Below are 24,569 nucleotides of genomic sequence, written 5' to 3'. Positions count from 1 at the left end.
TTTTTTTTTTTTTTTTTTTCTGATAGGAAACGAGAATTGAAATATAAAAAGGACAAGAGAGGCCACAAAAGAACCGCCTAAGGGCCAAGGGCTACAATTGTTAAAAATAAAAGATGAAAGCCAGTTAGAATTTTCATCTCTCCAAAGGCTCTTAATATCTCTAAAAATTCTTACCTTCCTCTTGGACCCAATATTCCACAGAACAATAAAAGGGCTAGATCACCGAAGGACCACTCCTTTGTTCCAAAACGGTGAGTGAAGGGCCTCCTCCAGCATCAAGTAACTCCTTATTGCAAGCTAGACATACGGGGGAAGTCTAGAAAACTATCCCAAATTGAATATTCAATTTGGTATCCTATAAAACATGATCCAGATCCTTAGAAGCATTCTTATAAAGAAGACACAATGATCAAAACAACAGAGAAGAATGCCTCTAGATGCAGTCATTGTCTTTCCAAAGCAAATTCAACTCTTAATATTTTGTTAGTCCAACAACAAAACAGGTACAACACTTCTTTTTTTTGTAAAAAAAAAAGTCTTCTAATTCATGGAGGTTAAATCGGACAATGTTCTATAATACAATTTATTGTATATTATTATGGAATTTAGGGAGGATGGAGGCAAGCTTTAGCTTAACCAATAGCACTCATGGTTAGGAATTTTACACAAAGGACTACGAGCATAATGGGTTGAAAGTTTTTGTAAGAAGCACCCGTATTCCTTCAAATCAGGATAAGATCAACACCTTTCATGACCTCTGCAGAATCGAAAACGATGAACACATCCAGTACTTAAAAAACATTAACTATCAGGCAGTCATTGATTACTTGTATAGACCTTACATAGAGTGAAAAATACTAAACACACGAAACAATTTCTTTCCCAAGCCATCACACACTGCGGGGACCAAGGTTATAAACTATTTATTTAGTAGGAACCAAGCTGAAGCCCATAACCCACGTCAATGATGAGGATTTTCATCTTAGTTTTTGCTTTCCTCTCAAGAAAAGTAGAAGATGTAGGACTTTTTAGATTAATGGTTTATTCTTTTTGCAGCCTACCCATCTATTAGTGGACTGAAATTCTCCTCCCTTATTACAACAGAGGACCAGCAGAAAAATGGACCAACAGAAGATGTGCCTAAGAAAATGTAAGCCTAAAAAGAGGCCAAATAGAAACTAGCCTAACAGAACAAGAAAGAACTTCAATCCAAAAAAATAATAATAATAAAAAAAAGAAATAAAGAAAAAAATCCCTAAAGCGAGGCAATCGATCTAGCAAGGAATCAAAACTCCTTCCAAGGACTCTCCACACCCCTAAAATTCTGTTAATCCTGTAACCACGATCCATCATGAAACCAAATAACAACCATCTGAGGAGCACAACCATTTCCCACAAGGGAGGATGATCAAAACCTCCTTCATCATAAGACAAAAGTCTATTCACGGGCCAAACAAGATCCAAAAAACCCCAAGAAAGCAATTCCCAACTGAATAAGCTAACCAATAGCTCCAAAAGATATGACTCAAATCCTCATATGCCTTATTTGATCCAACCTTCTTTCAGAACTTTAAAGGGTGGGAGGAGGAGTTGTGGTCAAAAGGGTAGCTCATCTAGGAAACCACACTCCACCCCATGGCCTAGTCCTTCCGAACTTTACTAACTTTTATAAGGAGACAACTCCCGTACTCATTTATTTACCTTCAGAAGGTTAACTGTATTTAGTCCAGAAGGTCGAACTTTGCTTTCTTGCTTCTCTGATATTTGTGTTACTTCTGCAATTCCATCTTCCATTACTCGCTTTTGAAACATTGTAGCAACCTGAAACATGGTAAAAGGTATAAGACAGTAAGCATTGCAAAGAATAGAATAAGAATGTTTATTGAGGCTGATCTCACATCACAGTCAAATAGCCTGCCACGCTCCCAGTCTAGATTAAGTTCATAGCCATTTTGCATGATATAAGGGCACACAGACCAAAATTTTTCTGGCTTAAAAGTAGTTATTTGCAAATGACGCTGTACACAAAACCCAAGCGTGGGAGTTTGGCATGGCCCATAGCTGAAACAAGTGAATAACCAATGATTAACCAGTACAGATAGTACAAGAAGTTAAATACCAATAATATTTCCTTTCAACTAAGCCCTAAACGTCAAGAATGATAAGTATAATCACATTACTTTTACCCTCCACAACATAATTACAGCGATAAAAGGTAGAGGTCAATAGTCAAGATGATAACATTAGTGAATCAAGTAATGGCTTCAGAAGTTGAGATTCTTTGGCATATTATAGTTGAAGAAAATCAAGGAAGAATGACAGGAAACTACTGAGACCTTTATTAAATAATTTGAACAAGAAAGTGGAGCCAACTAGTATGACTTGACATCTAAAACTGTAATATTAATAAGAATAATAAAAAAATGTATCTCAACAAGGAAAAGAAAATTGCCCAGCACGCCACAAGAAGAGATTAAATAAATTAGACGCTCTTTTATAGGAAACACAGACCATACTGTAAAAGAGAAACATGTTCAAAATGCAAAATCATACACATATCAATAACAGACACCAATACTTCACCACCTTTATTTGCTTTGGCGTATATGTGTATAATTTAAAAAATAAATAAAATGAAATAAGAAAATACTTATTAATTAAATCTGGAAACTGTGCATTCTTTTTCTTCTTTGATAAGAAAGAATACATTTTTAAAAGAGATGAAATTTAAAATGTCACATAAAGAACTGTCACAATTGGCATAAAGGAACAAAGAGCATAAGTGTTGTAAAATGCGTAAAATTTTCAGTATGAGATAGCTATAAAGATAACATGATAATCTACCATCCTAAAATATTTCTGAAGAATTCGTTTGATTCAAAATTCCAGTATCTTGATTGATTAGACAAATAAGAAAACTTACATTGAAGGAAAAAAATTAGAGAATCACCATCTATTTCTAGCTTCTTATGTTTGAATATGTTTATTATGTAGGACAAAACTTAATAAAAATTCCAAAGAAACATTAAAGCAATATCTGGAAGATGTGAAAATTTAATTGCGGAAAATATGTTTCCCTCAATGAAGTGGAAGCTATATGCGAATACAATATGACAGACATTAGATATGTGTGTGTGTGTGTGTGTGTGTGTAATATAAATGCCTTGAGGAGGTGAGCAAGAAGAGAACTGACGAGATGAGTCTGGAATCAAGGTTCCCATATTTTCCCTGAAAAAATGTAGTCTGAAATCGTGTAAAAGATACTCCAACTTTCAAATCTATCTCTTGTCGAGCATCTACAGCCAGTGCCTCATTTCTATTAGGTTCAACAAGGTTATCCAAAGCCTTCAGAATATCTTTTTCAGTAACGGAAGAAAACCTTGCCCGATACACTTTTTTCCTATATTCATTGCCACCAAATCCAGTGCATTCAATAACTGCAAACAGAACCAATGTTAATACTTTCCTGATAAGAAACAGATAATATCATTTAACAGAATTAGCATATCTTATGACAATGAATCAAAACGAAACTGAATAAAAAATTCCACCAATTTTTCTTGTTATCAAATAAATACATGATTGCACTTCATGAAGAGTATAGTATGATATCCTTCTTGTTGTTCCTCGTTATGCTATTCTTTTGTGTAGGTGACTACAAACAAATAGTGTTTAAAGCAAAAAGATTTGTCGAGAAGCACAAATCCAAGCACTACTACCATGGACAAAAATACACGGTGTTGTGTTCAAAAGTACAAATACCAAACACCAAGCAGATTGTATGGATATAGAGGCACTGTTGTTGGAAGGGACGGAAAAATGTCCAAAACAAAGTCAAAACAAGACCTAGAATAGTACTAAACTCTCAAGGCTTCAAAGTGGTTCTACAAGATGAGTATGATGTGACATATACCACAAATTTATTAATTAAGGTTTATTTTGATGCAACTAGTTATCTTCAATCAAGGACGAATCCTTTTCAAGAAAGAGATGATATGGTCATGATGTCGTCGAGACAACATCTACCAAGAACCAACAAGGAAGAGGTTGAGAAATCCTCCAAGGAAGCTACAAGATAGCAGTCGTCTGCCCACTAGGCACACTGAGCACGCATACACCAGAAGTTTGCAAATGACCCTCTTGAGAGATTATTTCGTGTGCACCATCAAACTATCCATGAACCCCATACATGTTTGACACTTGTATGCAAGGTCATTTCGTGTGCACCATCAAACTACCCATGACGTTTTTTAGGAGTTAATGCCAATAAACCAAAGACAACAAAATCTTCCTAGGAAGAGACGATTTTTTTGCTTTAGTATTATTATTACTACTTTAACCTTTTTTTTTTTAGAAGTTATGTTAGATTTTATAAATCATATTTCATTACGAGATTTTATTTATGTTTACTGTTTTATTAGCATAGGAGAAGATTTTTATCCCTCAATTATTTTAGGGATTTCATTTTCTCAAGATTTTATCCAAGAGTTGGAATTTTCTTTTATATCGAAATCCTTGGTCTATATGAACCCAAGGAAGTTTTGAAGTTCCATAACCTGTAATGAATAAAATTTGAGTGGGTTTTTTAAACCTTTGCCTAGGTTCTTTCATCTCTTTGACCATAAGGTCTTCATCTAACTCCCACCTTGAATGGGTTCTAATTTCTAATTTGTACTAGACGTCTGTGAGATCTCACGGTTGCTAATGTCAATTCCATTTGGTTCATATCTCACTTATTCTTTCCTTTATCAATGGAAGTCACTTCCCTAGGAAGGGAAAACAGAACCAGAATCTAAGCCTTTCTAGGCACGAAAATTTTTAAACCAGATGAGATGAAGGCAAAAACAAAATAAAGATAAATAGATAAAATATGACCTCAAAGGGGAAAAAACTTCAGGAATTTATAGATTAGATCATCTTTACGAATAAAAGACAAGATTGGAACCATGATTTCAGTGGGGGAAAGTACCTTCAAAACAAATATTTTCTCCTTCACGATCACAATCCAACCATAAAACCAAACAATCACAACCACGAGCTTCCCGACTTAAATGTTGACGTATGTGAGCCTAAAACCAAGAAAAAATGGTAATATTTTCTCAACAAGAAAAGTTGGAAAACAAACACATTGTATCCTGGATATTTAACATCATTTAAAGAAATCAAAACAGTGCATGAAACAGTGTCTCAAAGTACAATTTTGATCTTGAGTGCCTATTTATACAAGAAAGACTACCCAGAAAAGATGGAGAAGAGAACCTTCAATAGTAACGAGAGTGTTAATGCTCTCTTGTCCAGTAAACCACATAAAAAGAAGAATTAACCTTTTACAAAATATTTCAGTCAGCAAGTCTGGTATAGTGAATTGGTATTTGATAAAAGAACTTATGGAAAATAAAAGTCCTGGATATTTGCCAAATTTTATCATCACTAATTCTACTAATTCTATTTCCGCGAGTAAATTTCAAATTGTCCTTGTGACATTGAAATTACCACGGCCACCAGCAACTAGCACCCTACATAAGAGCAAACATGTGGCAGGAATTTTTTCCCAAGGTGACTACAAGTCTATATCCTGCGACCACACAACACAAACGCACATTATCATCACACCTCTAGGTTTTATTTCTTCTCTTTTTTTTCAGTTAGGGTACAATAATTCAAAATCGCATCGGACTGTTAGAATAAATACAAAGTAAACATAAATGAAATGATAACTATAAAAACATCTTGCAAACAACTTATGAAAAAACAAATAGCTGTAATCTGTTGGTTTTGTTTTGCCAGTAAAGGCTCAAAGATTATTTCTAGAAATAATTAACACAAACACACGCACATAAATTCTTAATTTTCCGCATCTCATACTACAATAGATGGAGTTATCTAGGTAATTGGGTCCTTTGATATTCTTCTATTACAAATACAATAATCCATTATCCATCATTTTCTCTTTTTTTCCTCTTTTTTTCTTTACATTCCTTTTTTTATTTAATATTACATCACATGTAGGAGTTTAAACCTACAACTTTTTTCTCCTCTTGTACTATAAGACAGAGAAGTAAGGCTTCCATAGTTGAGAAAGGGGTACAAGAAAACAGTGACGGACAATCAACCCAAAGCTAAGATACCACAAAAGATTCCTCCAATTGGCTTTAATTATGAAAGGATATATGTAAGGAAATCCATAGGGAGGCTTTGGAGTGAACTGTCTTCCAAACCTCTCCTACCTCATGGAGTAGTTCTAAATGAGTCTTTGATTTTTTTTCCCCCTGTTTTCGTAAGAAACCGAACTTCCATTGAGAAAGAATGAAAGGAAAAGAAGGACAAACAAAGGAGTCCGGCAAAAACAAAGGGCAAGTCCTAAATGAGTCTTTGATTTCTGTCCACCCAAATTTTCCAAAAATGACTTTCAACAGCACGTATCCAAAATAAATATTTTCTTTTTTTAACAAAAAAACAAACTTTTCACTGATTTATGAAAGAAAGAAGTTCAAAGATGCAAGAAGCCCAAATAAAAAACAAAAACTACAATAGATCAAAATATAAGCATTGAAGAACAAAACGCCAAAGATCTTGGCAAGACAGAGAACCAAAGCAGCTGAAACCAGCCCAAACGAACGGAAAAAACTGTATCACACCAACAAAAACCGAAATGGCAAGGACTCGCAACTCCCAAACCATGAACTCCAAAAAGAGGCGGAAGCTTTAAATACAAGGATCCCTCTTTGAAACAAACAAACTTTTTTTTTCTTTTTTTTTTTTCTTTGTTTGACAAGAAACAAACTTTTCATCAATAGATGAAAAGATTGAAAAATATTCGAGGATACCAACAAAGAGTGAAGAGAAAAACAAACTAAACAAATAAAGAAAATATCTCCTAATAATTAATATTACAAGAGTCATAGAAAGATCTAGCACTTCTGAGAAGATTAACTTGAAAACAAACGAGCCAAGCAGCCAAAACCATAATAGCAAAGCTACAAGGCCAAATCTGAGAAGAAGATCTTTATAAGAGGCCAAATCTCAAAAAAGACGTCCAGCTACAAAAAACAAGAACTTTTTGTCATAAAAGGAAGCTGCCAAAACCAGATAAAAACCTCTGTTGCCGAAAAACACCAATTAGTAACCCAAGTTGGAAACTTGTTAAAAAAATTCAACCAAGCAAACGTCCCAAAATGATGGCTCAAGCATAAGCACTCCAAACTTATGACGACAACCAGTGAAAACTAGGAAAAACAAACTTAAGGCTTAGGATTAATTTGGAATAATTCCTCTTCAAAATAACTCATTAGATCATCATTTTTAGATACTCTAGTCGAAAAACCATCATGAGATTCTTCAAAGGTAATGAAGAATTGCTACCAACTTCAAAAAGAGCTCTAAAAGATCCTTCATAAGATTCTTCGAAGGTAATGAAGAATTGCTACCAACTTCAAAAAGAGCTCTAATATATCCTTCATAAGATTCTTCAAGAAAAAACATTCAGCTATCAAAACTTGATTTATCAAACCAAATGCCTCCTTGTCTAAACTGAAAATACTGATATAGGTATCGTCATTATCTTTCATCTTCCAAAGTGCAACTACTTATATTTTTCCTCGTTAACCAAAACCAAACCAGGACAAAGTATTATGCACATTTAGGCTTCACCTTTAACTTATCTTCGAAATCTGAGAAGAACTTCCATTTGAATTCTCAGCCATCCTCACCGCACTAATCAAATTTCTTCCTTAAATGCTGTTAGATAGAGGGTCATGGGAAAACCTTTGCATAATCTTCTACCGTAAACAATGGGAAAGGCCTCACTATAAAAAATTTATGCATTGCACTTCGGTAAAACACTACAGCCTTCTTGCATTGAACAAAAAGGTGATGTCAAGATTTCAATGCTTGATGAAAAGAAGGCACTAATGAGGCGTATTGGGCAATGGAATTTCCTCTGATCCATCATTTTCTTAATTGTTATGATTTATGAAAAAACTCACAAGCCCCTCATCATGTCTCACACAGACCAAGAACAAAGGAAGACATTAAGCAAATGAAAATATACAAAAACAAAACAGAGGAAATCAAAAGAGAGATGGATAAATGAGTGGCACATATAAATGAAAAGCACATGAATTTTATGGACCGTTAAAGTAGAAAGGAAACCAACAATAACTACATCAGACAAATAAAATCAAAGGGGTCTATGTTTAAAACGAGGTTTCATAAATGAAAGCAGTAGAAATAGTTTGCTTTAGTTAAAAAAAAGTTTATTTAGATAATTAACTAAGAAACTATTTATCCTAGTTAATTTGTTGACCATCCCAATTTCCAACAATGTGAGAGAGTAATCATACAAACTACATAAAAGAAATGTAAGAACGACTCATACCTTTGGGTTTGATTCTGTCTTAATTACTGAAGCTTGAAAAAGATCCAAAGGATCAGTTGCCTTCCAATCTTGAAATCTAGCAGGGAAATCTATACTAAACCCACGAAAAGACAAAGGAAAAATGCACTAAAAAAATGGGTCAGAGGGTAAAGGACTAGTGCATCATCATGAAATAACCAAAAACAACCATGCAAGTAATCTTTGACAGACGGTATCACAGAAACTAAACAACCATTTCAGCAAAGACCATTCTTGAAAATTTATAGGCACAAAACCCGATTTTCCAATTTATGCTATAACCATATTAATACGACAGCCTTGGAATGAGAATTAGATAATTTTCCTTCAGCAATTGGATAATTTAAGAAATGATAATACTTGAACCTTTATCATTAATGAAGTAAATAAAGACTTAAAAGGGAATGTGTTATGCAAAATTATACAGATAGATAGATATGAAAGGCATGAAAAGGAAATATACAAATTCAACGAAATACATGCTTGAAAGATCGCCCAAACTTGGGCTCAAGGACACCATATATTACAACTACTTTCTTTCAGCCTCTATTTCTTGCTTGTTATCATTAATTATGTAAATAAATAAATCTTGCTTGTTATCAACTGATTTCCATAAAATCCCCATGCTATCAGTGAAAAACACCATGCCCAGTCCCTTGGTCTCAAGGACAGAATCTTTTTTCTTTTTTAACAAGAGACAACTTTTTGGACAGACAATCATTTAATGCATAGAGATTCCAATCATATGTTAATAGACAGCTATAAAACATCCAAGATTCCAAGTTCAAGAATGATATTAAAACATGTGTCGAAGTGATGAAGGAAAAGAATGCACAATGTAAAAGACAGGTTAGAAAGCTAAAATTATCTTAGTTGAAAATGTCAGTAAACATAAAGTGCAATGCAATTAACAAACAAAAATTTGTTCACCATAGGTTAAGCCAAGTACGGCAAAACTTGCAACTGCAACTATCACATCAAAGTCATTAATTGTCATTAATTGCATGTGAATCTCACAGACACCTTTAAAATTTGGACCTATTGATTGTTGCAAAAACAATAAAAGCTTCTTCAGTCTTCACGTTCTTTGCACATACATAATATTTAAGGTAACATAATCACATTCACATCAACTCTAGATGTAATTAAATGAAAAGGCACCTGAAAACATGTCCGATAACCGATGTCACTTTGTAATGGGCATGATGCCCAAGAAATCTCCCATCGAATTCATGTACCTCTGTGCTACCCTTTCTTGTAGACATCTGTAACATTAATATGTTGAGATTATATGTCAGTAATCAGTATTACTTCTTAATATTGTTTTTTCCTCGACAAGGAAACAATACTTTTCATCAATAAAATGAAAAAGTACAAAACTCCTACTTGGAGACGTGAAACAGCCCAAAAAACCAAAAAAAACACACAATTCTCTATGCCCCAAAAATATCAGCAAAAAAAAAATGTAAAAAACAACTCAATCTAAAAGAAGCCAATATCAACATATAAACCCGAAATTTTCCAAATTTTAAAAAAGAAAAAAGAAAAAAGAAGCAAAGTGATACAAGCATGCTATGCTAGGCTTTCTACCTTACATGCTAGAATCATACATTAGGTAATGTTCAAATTACATATCCTGAAATAAGCAAAGTGATACAAGCATGCTAATATACATCGAATTACAAATTTTAAGGGTGGCTTTTGCAAGCTATCCTATGAACGCTAATCAACTCTTCCTAGTGAGAAACGTTTTTCGTGTTCTAAAACCTGTATAATCTACTATTAAGCCTTTCAGGATAATGAAAACGGCACAAGTCACTTAGAAATGAGTTCAAAATTCCACAGTAATCACCCACCTCAAATCTTAAAATCCTACAAGTATCAAAAGTGCCTCTACAACTTACTTGGCCGTGCGAGAGTGCAGAAGCAATCGAGAGCGCAATGCTAGGCTTCTCAGCCACCTGAAACAGTGAAAAAAAGCAATTAAAAACAACCCAAACGGGAAAAAAGTTGGCAAAATCCATAGGGCGAAGTTCAGAAAAGAAGTAAGAGGCTTATACACACCATAAGAACCGAGGAAGCGACCATGATGAGGATTGTCGCCGGAGCCTAAAAGGCTGAATCCGACGATTTTCTAATTGAAATGGTGATTCTGCTGAAGCGCTGCTCAGCAGCAAGAACTCTGAAACTCTTCACAGTCGTTGGGCAAAAGCTTCGACTACAACTGGAAATAATAAAAGGAAGAAAAATATGGGTTCCATTGTTTGGGCCTTTATATAGGCAACCGGCCAACGTGGGCTTTGGAAGACTAATGGGCCTATTGTTTGGGCCTTTTATAGACAACCAACCAACGTGGGCTTTGGAAGACAAATTGGCCCATTTATAAATTTATAACCATTTAATTCCTACGTAAAACAAAATTAAATGTCAATTTTAATTAAATAAAATTAAATCTTTTGTAATTTATAAAAATATATTTAATCCTGAATTAATTTATCTTAGTAAAAATATATATATATATATATATTAATTTTCAATTACTTTATTTAAAACCAGGATTAAGACAAAATTATTAAAAATTAAAATTTAAGAAATTAATAATTATTTTAATTTCGACCTTAACTTTTTTTAATTAATTGGATGTACGAAGATAACAACAACGTATAATTGAATGCACGACATAAAATATACAAAAATATTTCACTTTTATATCTAATGATTATTAGCAGTACAATGAAAATATACAGTCCAACTGTTATAAAAAGGGAGGTAAGACTCGAATCCAGATTTGGAATCCATATTTAGCACTTGTCAGCATCCTCGAACATAATCACGCTATTTATTTAACTATTTTAAAATATTTTTTGGCATATTTTGTTAGTTTATTTAAAAATTTACTGATTACATTATTGGTATATACAGTAACTTTCAATTATTTTTTTTTATTCTCGTCGTCTAATTCTTTAAATAATAATAATACGGTGATTTTGAAAAATGTCTTATCCAATTTATTTTTATTTATTTATTTATTTATTTTTACGGAAATAAAATAATATTAAAAAAAAAAGACAAAATGGATGAACAAATGATTATAATCCACCTGCCACTCTGCCATAATGATTCTCCTTTTTCAACTAAATTATAATTATAATTATAATTCTCCAAATTATTTCCAATAAATACAAATAAAACTCTGCAGTTTGTCAGATTATAATAATTAATAATTAAATCCCTGACAAATAATAGTTAATTATTTTTAAACCATCTTGTAATTCGTGTCCAGCGCCCAATGAAATACCGACACGTAACCAACGAAGGTCACCGGTTTGCCAGGGGCAAAATGGTAATAAGTGGACGCTTTTCAATGATTGAAGCGCACGTTAAGATCCATTGGGGAAGCTTCTCTCTCGTTACAATTATTATTATTTGTTTAATTTATATTCAATTTAAAACTTGTTATTTATCTTTGGTTAAATTACTATATTACCCCTGCCAATTTTGAGTCTAGTCCATTAATTTAATTTCTATATTTTTAATCTCATTTTTAATTTCAAGGTAACTCTTTAAAAAAAATAACTATATAAATGAAAATATTATTATTTTTTATTTTTTATTGATTAATTTAATTATGGGTTGCCGACAGATACTCTTTGAGATCTCAAGATAAGTTTAAAATTGCAATAATAATAATAATAATAATAATAATATAAATAAATAAAAGAGGTGGAGTTGGTCGGATTTTGACATAAATGCAATATCCTCTGCAAATGCACATTCAAATGGAATGCATCCAAATGCATTTGCGTTTACTTTTTTTAATATTTTGATGAAGGGTTTATTCGTCCGCGTTTGGTCCATTATATATGACTTCATTCTCCGACTATCATAGGTTGGGTTAGGTTTTCTTTTCGGTTCGGGTTGGATTGAACTTGGGTTAGGTTTTCTTTTCGGTTCGGGTTGGATTGAACTTTTAAGCAAACTGAAAGTTCAGTTTGATTTGAGTACTGACCTGTTTTTCTTTGAATAAACTCGACCAACTCAAAAATAGAGTTACAATCCAACGCAACCTTACCCTATTTTTAAGATTAATACGAATATTAAAAAATGTTTTACATCTATAAACCAGTGATGTTGTAGCTCGCGAGTGTTTGATTTAAAAAATATTTGAGTTTTATAATATTTTAATTATTAACGTAATGTATGGTATATAATTATAATTTTTTTAAAAATAATTAAAAATATAACCATCAGACATAGGGTATGGTTGGGTGACTATAGCAACCCTACCTGAAATGCTAATCCTACCCGACATTTGACAGTCGCAACCGCAAGACACTTGAACCGATTCAATTCGGGTTCAAGAAAATGAACTCAACTCTACCCGAAATGTTAATCCAATCCAACTCAACTTTTATAGTTTGGGTTGGGTTAGTCCGGGTTGTCGGGTTGAATGTACACCCCTAATAAATGCCCTAAGTAAAGAATACTTTAACCTTGAAAGTCCTATGATCGAGCCACCGAAAAAGAACATATTGATAGTACAGATATTGACATGATGCAATTAGACGTGTCAAAAATTTTAAATAATAATTTAGAATTTTATTAGTTTAATGGGTACAAAAGTATGCTCGATCAGAATAACATAGACTTTTAATACAATAATTGATGTCTTATGCATTAAGTTGTGCTCGAACGATGACGGTGAGAGTACAAATTTCAACTTCGAGCTATTCGAGATGATAATTTGTGTCGTAGTTACTAAATTATGCTAAGATAATGATTACGAGATTACGAGAGTAAAAATTTAAAGCTAAAATTTCAACGAGGTTCGCATACGTATGGATATTGTAACGTGAATTTCAATTAAAAAATTTATATGGCTACACAACTAAGTAACATTAAATTATTATTTAATATTTTTATTTATTTTAAAAAGATTTTTTTTTAATTTAATTTAAAAAAGAAAAAAAAAGTCAAACAGACATTTCCTTCCCTTTATCTATGTTGCTTCTCCTCCACTTCCCCACATTTCTCACTCCAACTCTCTCTCTCTCTCTCTCTCTCTCTCTCTCTCTCTCCTCTGTATTCTCTGTTTTTTTGTTGTTTTTAATCTTCTTCATTTTGAGCCCACAAACTAACAAAGAAATTATTTCATCATTGTTGCTTCTTCACCTCTGCGATTGCTTGTTTTTCTCTTTTTCTTGCGGACAAAGTTTGTGGCTAGGGTTTTTGTTTGTTTGTTTTTGTGGATTCTTTGAATTTGGAACGATTTTTCATCTGGGGTTTTGAGTTTTTCTTTGAATTTTGTGTTCTTGATCGAAATGGAGAACGAGTTTTTTATGAGCGATGGATGCGGTTTTTCTGGGATGGAAATTCAACCTAATGAGTTGAATTCGAGTGGGTTGTTTACTCCCAATTGGGAGAATTCGATGGATCAGAGCGATCTCTTTGAGTCTACTTTGAGTTCAATTGTGTCTTCTCCGGTGAATTCTCACGCTGGAAATGTTATCGGCGGTGGCGGTGGCGGTGGAGACAACTTGATGATGCGAGAATTGATCGGAAGGCTTGGGAGTATTTGCAATTCTGGTGAGATTTCGCCTCATTCTTACATTGGTGGAACGAACAATAACAGTACGAACACTTCTTGTTACAATACGCCTTTGAATTCTCCTCCCAAGCTCAATTTGTCTTCGATCGGAGGGAATTTGATTCCCCTTCATCAAAATCTGGCTCCATTTTCGGCTGATCCTGGGTTTACTGAGAGGGCTGCGAGATTTTCTTGCTTTGGGAATAGGAATCTTGCGGGCTTGAATGGCCACTTGAGTTCCAATGAAACCCTAGAATTGGGAGCTGGGATGGAATCTGGAAAGCTATCCAGAGTTTCAAGTAACAAATCCTTCAACATTGGTGGGATTGGATCCCAAATGGGGGTTCAAGAAGGCGAGCAAAGCCCAATCCAGAAGGGGAATTCCATGAGAATCCCTAACAAGAAGGTACTGAACAGGTTTTCGAAGTCTTCGACCCCTGAAAACACCGGCGATTCACCGGAGGGATCGTCGGTTTCCGAACAGATTACAGGTGGGGAATTGGGTTTCAAAGGTAAACCAGAAATCAACACTAGGAAAAGGAAATCAACACTAGCAAAAGATTTGAAGGTATATTTACAAATTTGAGTCAAATTCTGCATCTGTTGATGAACTTAGTGTAAACAAATGGGAATGCATATTCTTGTTTCAGGTTGCAGGAGAGAAACATGAATCAAATGGAAAGAAAATCAAACCAGATGAAGCTTCTAAGAAGGAGATTGATGCTGCTAAAGGGAAGGCAGAGGCCAAAGATGGCTCAAAAGCTTTAGGAGTAGCAAATCCTAAGCAAAAGAATGACAATTCAAAGCCTCCAGAGCCTCCAAAGGATTATATCCATGTCAGAGCTGGAAGGGGTCAAGCAACAGATAGCCACAGTTTGGCTGAAAGAGTATGAGCTAAACCACAAATTCTCTGTATATCAATCCTTCTGCACTCCAATATGATTCAAGTACTCACAATTGCGTTCTTCGTGTTCTTGCTCGTGCAGGCCCGACGAGAGAAAATCAGCAAACGGATGAAGTTTCTTCAAGATCTCGTCCCTAGTTGCAATAAGGTGCTTGAAATTTACAATTCTTCTGCCTGAGTTTGAAATTTTTAAGCCTGAACATTGTTCTAAAGTTAAGAGTTGCATTTTTTTTATCATAGGTAACTGGGAAGGCTGTCATGCTTGATGAAATCATAAACTATGTTCAGTCTTTGCAGCGCCAAGTTGAGGTAATCACCAAACATTCAAAAGATCTGCCACATTTCTGTATAAATGTATATAGTCTTCTAAATTGTGTTGGATTTGATGCAGTTTCTTTCAATGAAATTGACCACTGTGAATCCAAGGATGGATTTGAACATGGAGACCCTTTTGCCAAAGGATGTAAGTGAAGCACAGAGCATCATTTTTACTGCATATTTTAGTGAAACGCTCTCTGGGATTATACCTTATCTTGTGTGATTTGCTGCATATTTCAGATCTTCAAAGGTCCCGGTTCGTCGTCGCTAACGGTTTACCCTATGGATTCATCCATGCCCGCATTTGCATATGACTATCAATCTATGCACATGCCTCCTCTTCATAGTAGCATTTCTAATGGGACAGAGAAGCAATTCTCAGTTGCCTCATCAAGTGATCAGCATAGAAATCTAAGCGCGCAAATACCGAGTGGATACAATGAAGTCGGGAACGGAATCCAAGTAAATAGCTAATCTGTGTCGTCAAAGTGTTGAAACTGATATCTCTTTGCAGTATATTCTAAAGGGTTCTCTCTAAATTGATATACAGATTTCAAAGTTCTGGGAGGATGAACTCCACACCGTAGTTCAAATGGGTTATGGACAAAACCAGCTGCAGAGTTCTAATGGTAAGATAAACACAGAACACCACAGAATTTGTAGCCATTTGGGTTTGATTAGATCACTAAACTGAATCCAAAAATTTATGTTCTGGAATAGGCTCTATGGCTGCAGATGAGATGAAAAGTGAACGGTAAAAGAGTCAAGAACAGAAACTGCTGAATTCCATGGCGGCCTCCCCAAGGTGAGAGAGGCTTTTTCTGTACATAGAGAGGGATTCCAGTTCCATTCTTTTTTCTTTTTGGTTCTTTCTGGAAATTATGTGTCAGCCACTCAATTCTTTTGGAGCGTTCTTTCAAGAATTCATCTCTGTATAATGCTAGAACTAATTGGCAGCGAAAACTGGTGGTGGCCTCATTTTTTATCAGACCACATTTATGCTTTTAATAGCCATTGTAAAAGTAGAGTTGGAAAAAGATTGAAAAGTTCTGACATTCAATCCAACCATTTGTATTATTACTACTCATAAATCATAAATGTTATCATTGTTCCTCTTAGACAAATCTCTCTCTTATCTGATCTGCCTCTCTCTCTCTCTCTCCTTCTGTTCTTGTTTTAGACTGTCAAAATGTGGTCGATAGCTTTCGACGTTGAGTGTAAAGAAAGAATGTGGGATCCCATATCAGTTGGAGAAGGTAACAAAACATTTTTACGAGAGTGTAGAAACATTTTCCTAGTAGACGCCTTTTTAGAACCTTCAAGGAAAAGCTCGTAGGAGAGAGCCTAAAGAGGACAAATGGTATCAGAGCTAGATACTAGACGATATGTCAGCGAATACGTTGAGCTCTGAAGGGGGTGGACATCTGGCGGTGTTCTAGGGAGGACCTTGGGCCCCAAAGGGGGATGGATTGTGAGATCCCACATCGGTTGGAGAGGGGAACGAAGCATTCTTTACAAGAGTGTAGAAACCTCTCCCTACCAGAAGTCATAAAGAAAAACTCAAAGAGGACAATATCTGCTAGCGATGAGCTTGAGTTGTTAGGGACATGTTCAAGTTACTGAATTCACATCCAACAGTTGGACTTGCTTGCAGGGTTAGGAAGACGTTAGAATCGAATATGCTGACATACTCGTTTTCTTCCTGCATTTTCTCATCAACCAAACAGAAAACGGGGAACAGTTCTTAACAAGTTGCTTTCGAGTATAGCTGGAAAAGCTTTTGAATGAATGAATAAAAGGGACCCATTTAGGATGATATTATGATAAGCTAAATCGCGTAACTTGTGGGGAAGATAGATTGTTACTTGAAACCAGCTGTTGTGTGGGGACATATCGACTCTTAAGTCCAATATAATCAAATCATAAGACTATATATATTGAAAAAAAGGTTGTCTTAACTGGAATCCAAAGCCACTTTCAATATTGTTATCTACCAAATCACAGCTAAACACACCTTTTTTTCCCTCCTTTTCAATGGACCTTTCATTGCCCAGGTTGGCAGCAGTTTAAAGCTCTTAACTACTTCTTCACAAACCAAAACCCCATCATTTATTTACTCATATAAAATGGATAAGTTGAACAAGAAAGCAACATAGTGGGGACTATGATCATGATGGATACCCTTTCTTTTCTTTCTCGATATTTTACCTTTTTCTTTTCGTGTTCTACTCGCTTAAAACACTATCTTTTGTCTCTCTTAATACACGAGGATCGAGTTGTATACTCATTCTGTAAATTAATACCGTTCTGTCAACTTGAGTATAACTCATTTGGTTGTTCAAGATGATAGAGGTACAAATTTGTCTATCCCATGTATCGTTGAACTCAAAATATAACCCTGTATGATATCAAGAGCCCTCGCACTCAAAATATAGTCAAATACACTAAAGACTTGAACTTTTTTTAAAGACGTCTTAAAAAACCAATGTTGTTACAATATCGAGCATACATGTTCTAAAAAACACATCAAATTACAAGTATAGTCTCTGAACTTGTCTAAAAAAATCTATGAACTTTTAAGTTTGTACAAATGAAATTTTAAATCGAACGACTTTTTATACAAAAAAAATCAATGAGTGACTGGGCACAGTATTATAAGTCATATTAGACACTTTTTAAAGTTCAAAAATTAATTATAAGTCGAAAAAAAGTTGATCAGACAAACAACCTAACCATTCCATTACCCTTTTTCCTTTAAATTAAGAGCCACAAAAGGCATATTATTATAAGAGTTATAGAAATGATTCCAGCTAAAGGCAACAAACAAACATAAACAATCTCAAAGATCATTATAATTAGGATCATAATTGGGATTAGAAGTCAATAGGGGAAGATTTAGCAAATTAACCAAAAAAAATAAAGGGACTAAAGTCAATAAGAAAATCATTTTGATCCCTTCTAATTACTTCATCCAAGATCTTGTTAGGTTCATGGTAGATTTTGAGTATCATACAGACAATGACATGAAATCAAAAAGGCTAATAAATATATTTTTGAGTAATCAAATTGTGGTGATGAAACTATTTTGATACATTAGTTTAACATTATTGGATGTTTTAATACGACCAAAAAGTGTATTCGAGACAAAAAGAAAAGACCCTAAATCCCAATCTTCGTCTCTTAAAATGGTTCGTAATAGTTTCGCTTCAGTCTTTAATATTTCAAATGTTGTGGTTGGTTAGTTTTCAAGTAATCCGTTTTAGTCAACTTACCTATAACTTCAGATGTTTAAATAATTTAAAATAGAAAGTTAATGACAGAGACTGAGATAGTTTTCATATAAAGTTCATTAGCTAAAATAGAATGTTCGAGCCGTTCAACAGAGAAAAGCTCATACCCAAATAGATATTCTCGAATATAAACTTCTTTATAACGAAAAGATGGGGAAAAGGGTTGATAATTACAAAGAGGAATTTGATGGGATTATTATTGTTGTTATTTGTGTGGAATGAATGCTTCACCTAACCATGATTGGAATAAAGACCTTCACTTTTTCACCTTTCTATTATATGTTTGTTTCTTTCATTTAAAGAATCCATTTTACTCTTCTTATTTGGAATCAAAATTTACCTCTTTTTTCTTGGAGTTATTGCTTCAACTCCAAGCAGTGTCCCTTCAGATGTTGTTGTGCAACAGACAATGAGAAAAAACGTATAACGCTTAAACTCTCTCCTTGTGGTCGAGTAGTGAGTACGTTCAATGGTCAAAACTAGATAAACACAGTGTAATGAGTACGTTGAAGAATATTTACTTACTACAGTCAAATACTACCTAGAAAAAACTTAAGTTTGGTATAGATTTTACACCGTTAGATATATTAAAAAGTTCAGAACTTTTAGTTTGACCATGCATCGAATGGAAACGAAGCGTGGCATGTGGCGTGTGGCGCCTACGTTCAATAATTTTTATAACTCAATGACCAACTGGCCTCTCCCTCAGACCCCAACACCCCCACCCCCACCCCCTCTCCTCCTCCCCCAAGTTCCATCTCTTTCTCTCGCTATCACATGGCTGGTATTGTCCCCCAATGGTCACTTTCAAATCCATTTCCATTTTTTAAATTATGATGGGTCAGTTGTTCCTACTCTCAGAGAGAGAGAGAGAGAGAGAGAGAGAGAGAGAATGGGCATTAAATATATGGATTTGTGAGTTCCAACTGGGAGATGAAAGGATGGATGGATGGCTAGGGTTGAGAGGCCTACTTGTTTTTGTTATGTCTAGAATTGGTCCACCATTGTAGAGAGAGAAATGGAAATGGTCCTCTGTAGAGAGAGAGAAATGGAAATAGTCCTCTGTAGAGAGAGAGAGAAATGGAAATGGTCCTCTGTAGAGAGAGAGAGAGAGAGAGAGAGAGAAAGAAAGAGGGACAAAGGCACAATCATCTTGTTTTATGGTCTCTATGGCATTAAATTAAATGGTCTGCTCTTATATGGGTAAGAGAATTGCCAATGAACTAACTCTCTCTCTCTATCTCTCTATCTCTGTTTGGTTTCACAGACATTTCTCTGATCCTTCTGAACATTGCCTCCCATCCATTTGACAACAAAACCAAACAAATAAATGACAACACCTCCAATTTCCAGACTCCATTTTCCCTTTCTTTTCTATTCTCATTCCAAAAGTAAATGAACAATGATGATTGGCTACCATTTTTGTACCCAAACTCTAAACATTATCTAAAATACTTTATTTCCAAAACTATGTTACCTCTGCTCCTTTGCTTTGGGGTCCCTCCCTCCCATCATTATCCATTTTGCTTCAACACCACAAGTTTTGGGATTCATTCATAGTGATCCAATGGCAGCCACACGCCTTGGGAAGAATATATCTGTAACCTCTAATGGAGAGAGCAAAAATTTGCATGGTGAGTAATATAAGTAAGCCATATGTATTTTTGTCAACAAGCAGACAACATGTCAGAATGACAATGAGTTTTGCAAGTTTAAATACAAAAATGAGAATCTTTTCTCAAGATTTCTCTCCTAGACAGATCAAATATAGTGCAATATTTAATAAGCTAATAGAAAAAAAGAACAAAACCCAACAATATCTTATTGTAAATGCATAGAACTAACTCAAAGAACTTTATGTTTCTAAAGTCTGGTGGTAGGTTTGACATCATTCCTAATAAATGAGACATGAGACATGAGAAATAAGAAATATTGTCACGCACATATTTCTCAAAATCAATAAGCAAGAATTTGGGGGGGTGGATGTGAGAGAGACGAATGAAAGAATTCTACAATCATTTCATTCTTATGAAACTTCCAGAATTTGTATTTGAATACAAACAATAAAGGGGAACTAGCATGCATGTAGTTCTCCTCATAATCAGTCAGTAGTAATATAGCTACTGCGAACACCAACAGAGTGAGTGTTAGGTTGGACAACTCTACATAATGGAGAATTTACGGGTGACATGTAAATGGTTCCACTACCATAATATTTGCATCCTATATGTTGCATCTATCATATCCAGAGAACCAGGAGGGTTCTGAGAGTTTAGGTAGTAGCTCACCATCTTCGCCATTGTAGAATGGCTCAAATTCCTCTCTCCAGCGCTGATCATGGGATTCGTCCATGTCATATTTAGCTTTGCTAGTTTCATCTTCGTAAGCAGGTCCTATTATAGCTTCCTTTGGTAAACGAGAATCTGCCATGAGAGCATTGAGTGTGGCTATCTCCTTTTCATGTTTTTTCTTCAATTTATCAATCTGTTTGTAGGCCTTCTCGGCTTCTTGCTCGGCTTCAATTGTTCGTCTCTGCAGATATTATCAAAAGCAGTTAGACCAACACTTAAACAAAATTTAGTTGATGCCTACTTATTATAAGGAACTATAAAATCAGGCATAAAATCATCCCCATTTGCGTTTAACGCAGGTTCTCTAAATAATGCAGGAAAAATGGAGAAGATATACCAGAAACATATCTTTTCTACAATCAACTATAAAAGAGATGTTCAACATTTGTGTGTAAAGTTCCAGTTGCATGAGAAAAGCAGGATTACAATGTGTGGCCATCCATAAATTAATGGTACTCACAACAATCTACTAAAATAATGCAATATCAGCTAAACAGGATACGTACATATATTTATATATGTGTGTGTGTGTTGCAAACAAACAAACTTTTGATTCGAGACTGTTAAGAGATTTTGAATCAAATGATGCGTAGGTCAAAAGATTAATGGTATAAGTACTCAAAGCAATCTACCAAAATATTTAAGGAAAATATTTCTTTTTTCTGCTAGCAACCTGCAAGTATCAAATGTGAACTTGATGATATATGTCTTATAACCAGTTAAACGATGCTTAAGAAACCTTTTCCTTAAAAGTTTCATTTTTGCACCAACAACTTCAAAAAGAGGCCTGGAACACTTATGATTGTATACAAAAATCATTATGTAAGTTTTTGTTCAACGCAAAGTTGAGCGACCTTCGTGTTACTAAAAAGAAAATAGTATCAACTTTTCCACTAAATTTTTCTTTTATAACATCAATTGACTTGAGAACGAGGCCTGGCACACCTGAGTTTACATAATATAGAATTAAAGAAAGCAAACGGATAAGTGATAATAATCATGAGATGCAAAACAATCTATCACTTTTTAACTGACCTGAGCAGCAGCAACTCCCTCTTCTGCTTCTTTGAGTCGCACAAGCAATTCACCTGCAGCCTGCACAGCTTCAGCAGTGTCTCTCAATTGAGCTTGAAGTCCCTTGTTCTCATCTCGTAGATAGCGCCTCTCTCGCTCTCTTTCAACTTTAAGTGCTGAAATTTCAGCAGCAAGAGCATTTATGAACTTGGACTCTGATCCCTTCACTCCTGCTCTAGCAGCTGCCTTTTTTACATCCCCAATTCCATCCTGTATCTTTCTGTGTCTTAAAAGCAGTTGCATGTGCTTTTCTTCCAAGTCTGCATACTGTTCTAACAACCGTGCATGCCCTGCCATAGCCATTCGCATAGCTTCCTCCAGCTCTTCAGCACATTTCTTCTCAGCTTCAAACTCCCGTTTTCTTTTTTCTGCTAGCAACCTGCTCGCTTCAAGTTCACTTCTGAGTTCTTCCGAAAGAGAGATCCATCTGCTCTCTGCCTCAGTCCAACGAGCTCTCTCCTGTTCAAGTTTCTCCTCGGCACTCTCTTCCGTTGATTCCGGAATTGCACCAAGAAGTGGAGCACTGCTTGGCTCAGAATAAGTCAATTGTAAAAGAGAGTTTTGCTTTCGTGAAGACGCAGAGGGTGAATCAATGTAATATTGCAGCTGACTTCTTAAATCCTGAATCTCCTCCATTAGCACTTCTCTCTCGCCCAAATCATAGAAATTCCTATAACTTTGCAATTCATCTTGAACTTTTTTCAACTCCATTCGTGTCTGCAGGACTTCAGGATGATTCTCATATTTATCCTTCAAAACCTGTACATACTAAAGTTAGAGATGAAGTAATCTCAGGGGAAATATCTCTAGATAGAAAAACTCGGACCTTATGCTCATGTGTGAGGGACAAAAGCTCCTCCTCCTTGAACTCCTCAGTTGGTAAAACACCATCCATGAGGCTCTCAAGGCGAAGAATTTTGTCTTCTCTGGCTTGCCCAAGCACAGCATTGCATTCTCTCTCATGCTTGTACTGTTGTAACTGTGAAAAGTGGCCAAGCAAAGTCAAGCTAAATCAAAGAGACTGGTAAGCAGGTACAGGGGGGTTTAAATACAGGCAAATCCTGAAGGAGCATACCAAACGGTTGAGTTGACTAATATCAAATGCTTGCTTGTTGCAGTACTCTTCAAGTGCCATTTCTCTTCTGATAGCCCCGGCAAGAACTTTCTCAACTGCCTGCAGAAGAACAAGAAGTATTTAGCTTACATAAACACTAAACAGCAGGGAAAAAATAGAATTTCAACTTGACATACTTTAGGAACTCGTATCCTGGATTTCTCGACAGAGTCTGTACCATCCACAGGTACTAATTGTAGCTCTGAACTGCCATTCACCTCTCTATCCTCCTCTCTATCCTCCTCCAGCTGCTTTCTAATTTTGCAACTAGTGCACATAACAAGGCTTTCACCAGTAGCCTCATCATCGCGAGATGTTTGCACGCCAACATCAATTTTGTTTATTGGCACATTAACCTTTTCTGCAGGTTTATATGAAAATCTGAATGAAGACCTTCTCAATGCTGAACTCTGACGACAACTATCAATAATTTCAAGTCCGTTGCGGATGCTTGCAGCCAATTGTTCTGTTGTTACAGCAGTATTCTTACTCTGAGTAGACAACAGAGATAATGCATTAGCGGAGCTCCTTTTTAAGGACTTTTCAAATGATTTTTGCAGATGATCTAAGCCCAGCTTAGTCTCTACCTGAAGATCTTTCTGCGAAGCAGACAACATCGTTGAAGTCCTCAAGCTTTTTCTACTTTCGCTAATTCTAGGTGAAACGCTTGGAGTAGGGGATTTGAGAATTGGGGACACATCACAAGGAACTATGCTGAGGCCTGGAGGAGAAACACAACTAAGAATCCCATTTGATGAATTGTTGAGAGTATCTAATTTGCACTCGGTAGCCTGAAATCCACTGAGAGGTTCAGAGGATGTTAACAAGGGGACATCTTCTGAAGTTTTTAGTTCTCCACTTTTCACTCTCTCCATTGAAGAGCTCATAACACTATTGTCCGAGGGCTCACCTATGAGAATTTGGTCAGGTGAGTCTGTTGCCATTTGACTTTGTGCTTCAAGGCTATGATGGTTCTGCAAGCCGGCAACGGAACATATTGGGGTATCATAAACAGGCTCTTCCATTGAACCAACAATCATAACCTCATCTTGTGCGGATGTTTCCTCTTCCATATTTACATCTATTTCATCAGAAATTGCCTTTTGACATTCACTTCCAGATGCACACGGCTCAAACTTAGTTAACTCATTTCCTTTTAAGGCAATTGAGGAAACTGATTTAACAGTTTCAGCTTCCTTTCCTTCACTAGCCTGTGAAGCTGCATTTTGTTTGTCTAGTTGATCACAGAGCTTCTCAACAGCTTCCTCGTCAATTTCCATGTCTTCATCACCATCATCATCCACATGAGGTAAGCTGATAGGATGATTTATACTAGACTTAAGTAGGTTTAAACTTCTGCGGATCCATGCTGCAGAGTGACCTCCATTTGTGTCAGTTGAACTACTTCCATTTGACTTTAGTCGGTGTAATTCATCCTGATGAACATCTCAGTTTAGTCATATTCACGACTTAAAATGTACAATCCTCACATGAAAAATTGCTAAATATTGAAAGGAAAAAAAAAAAAAAAAAAAA

At 35.3% G+C, this 24,569-nt stretch overlaps 3 protein-coding genes and 1 long non-coding RNA gene across 7 annotated transcripts in view; 2 read left to right on the top strand and 2 right to left on the bottom strand.

Moving 5' to 3' along the window:
• The window catches only part of LOC111457562 (DNA topoisomerase 3-beta), an 18,654-nt gene extending 8,021 nt beyond the window's left edge, over positions 1-10,633 (bottom strand). For 2 of the 3 annotated variants that reach the window (XR_002712957.1, XM_023099841.1), the window contains exons 1-8: positions 10,460-10,633; positions 10,300-10,356; positions 9,557-9,660; positions 8,378-8,471; positions 4,970-5,069; positions 3,194-3,437; positions 1,899-2,061; positions 1,702-1,821 (exon numbers count right to left, since the gene is read on the bottom strand). Coding sequence is in view for 2 of the 3 variants with exons in the window: in XM_023099841.1 (XP_022955609.1) it covers positions 1,702-1,821; positions 1,899-2,061; positions 3,194-3,437; positions 4,970-5,069; positions 8,378-8,471; positions 9,557-9,660; positions 10,300-10,356; positions 10,460-10,483 (906 nt within the window). In the remaining variant the exon portion in view is untranslated. Of the gene's footprint in view, positions 1-1,701; positions 1,822-1,898; positions 2,062-3,193; positions 3,438-4,969; positions 5,070-8,377; positions 8,472-9,556; positions 9,661-10,299; positions 10,357-10,459 lie in introns of those variants that run through there. The other variant, XM_023099842.1, reaches the window with a different exon arrangement.
• LOC111457569 lies at positions 7,307-8,075 on the top strand. The gene is made up of 2 exons (XR_002712959.1): positions 7,307-7,344; positions 7,410-8,075. It is a non-coding gene; the product is annotated as an uncharacterized LOC111457569 (long non-coding RNA).
• Positions 10,634-13,434: 2,801 nt separating the features above from the next.
• Positions 13,435-16,328, top strand: LOC111457874 (transcription factor bHLH62-like). Its single transcript, XM_023100299.1, has 8 exons — positions 13,435-14,550; positions 14,633-14,869; positions 14,969-15,034; positions 15,127-15,195; positions 15,278-15,349; positions 15,445-15,666; positions 15,755-15,833; positions 15,925-16,328. Exons 1-8 carry the CDS (start codon positions 13,717-13,719, stop codon positions 15,960-15,962), a joined length of 1,617 nt encoding a protein of 538 aa, XP_022956067.1. The 5' UTR covers positions 13,435-13,716; the 3' UTR covers positions 15,963-16,328.
• Positions 16,329-20,493: 4,165 nt separating this feature from the next.
• Positions 20,494-24,569, bottom strand: part of LOC111458068 (kinesin-like protein KIN-12B) — a 9,062-nt gene continuing 4,986 nt past the window's right edge. Inside the window, exons 12-17 of one of the 2 annotated variants that reach the window (XM_023100571.1) lie at positions 23,621-24,469; positions 23,171-23,524; positions 22,995-23,093; positions 22,746-22,898; positions 21,881-22,678; positions 20,494-21,026 (exon numbers count right to left, since the gene is read on the bottom strand). In XM_023100571.1, coding sequence (XP_022956339.1) covers positions 20,718-21,026; positions 21,881-22,678; positions 22,746-22,898; positions 22,995-23,093; positions 23,171-23,524; positions 23,621-24,469 — 2,562 coding nt within the window. In that variant the 3' untranslated portion in view covers positions 20,494-20,717. Of the gene's footprint in view, positions 21,027-21,880; positions 22,679-22,745; positions 22,899-22,994; positions 23,094-23,170; positions 24,470-24,569 lie in introns of both variants that reach the window. The other variant, XM_023100570.1, reaches the window with a different exon arrangement.

Source organism: Cucurbita moschata, unplaced genomic scaffold (assembly GCF_002738365.1).
Source record: "Cucurbita moschata cultivar Rifu unplaced genomic scaffold, Cmos_1.0 Cmo_Scf00020, whole genome shotgun sequence".
In the NCBI taxonomy this organism is placed as follows: Eukaryota; Viridiplantae; Streptophyta; class Magnoliopsida; order Cucurbitales; family Cucurbitaceae; genus Cucurbita; species Cucurbita moschata.
Note: the sequence above shows the minus strand (reverse complement) of the source record. Positions and strands in the feature narration are given on the sequence as shown.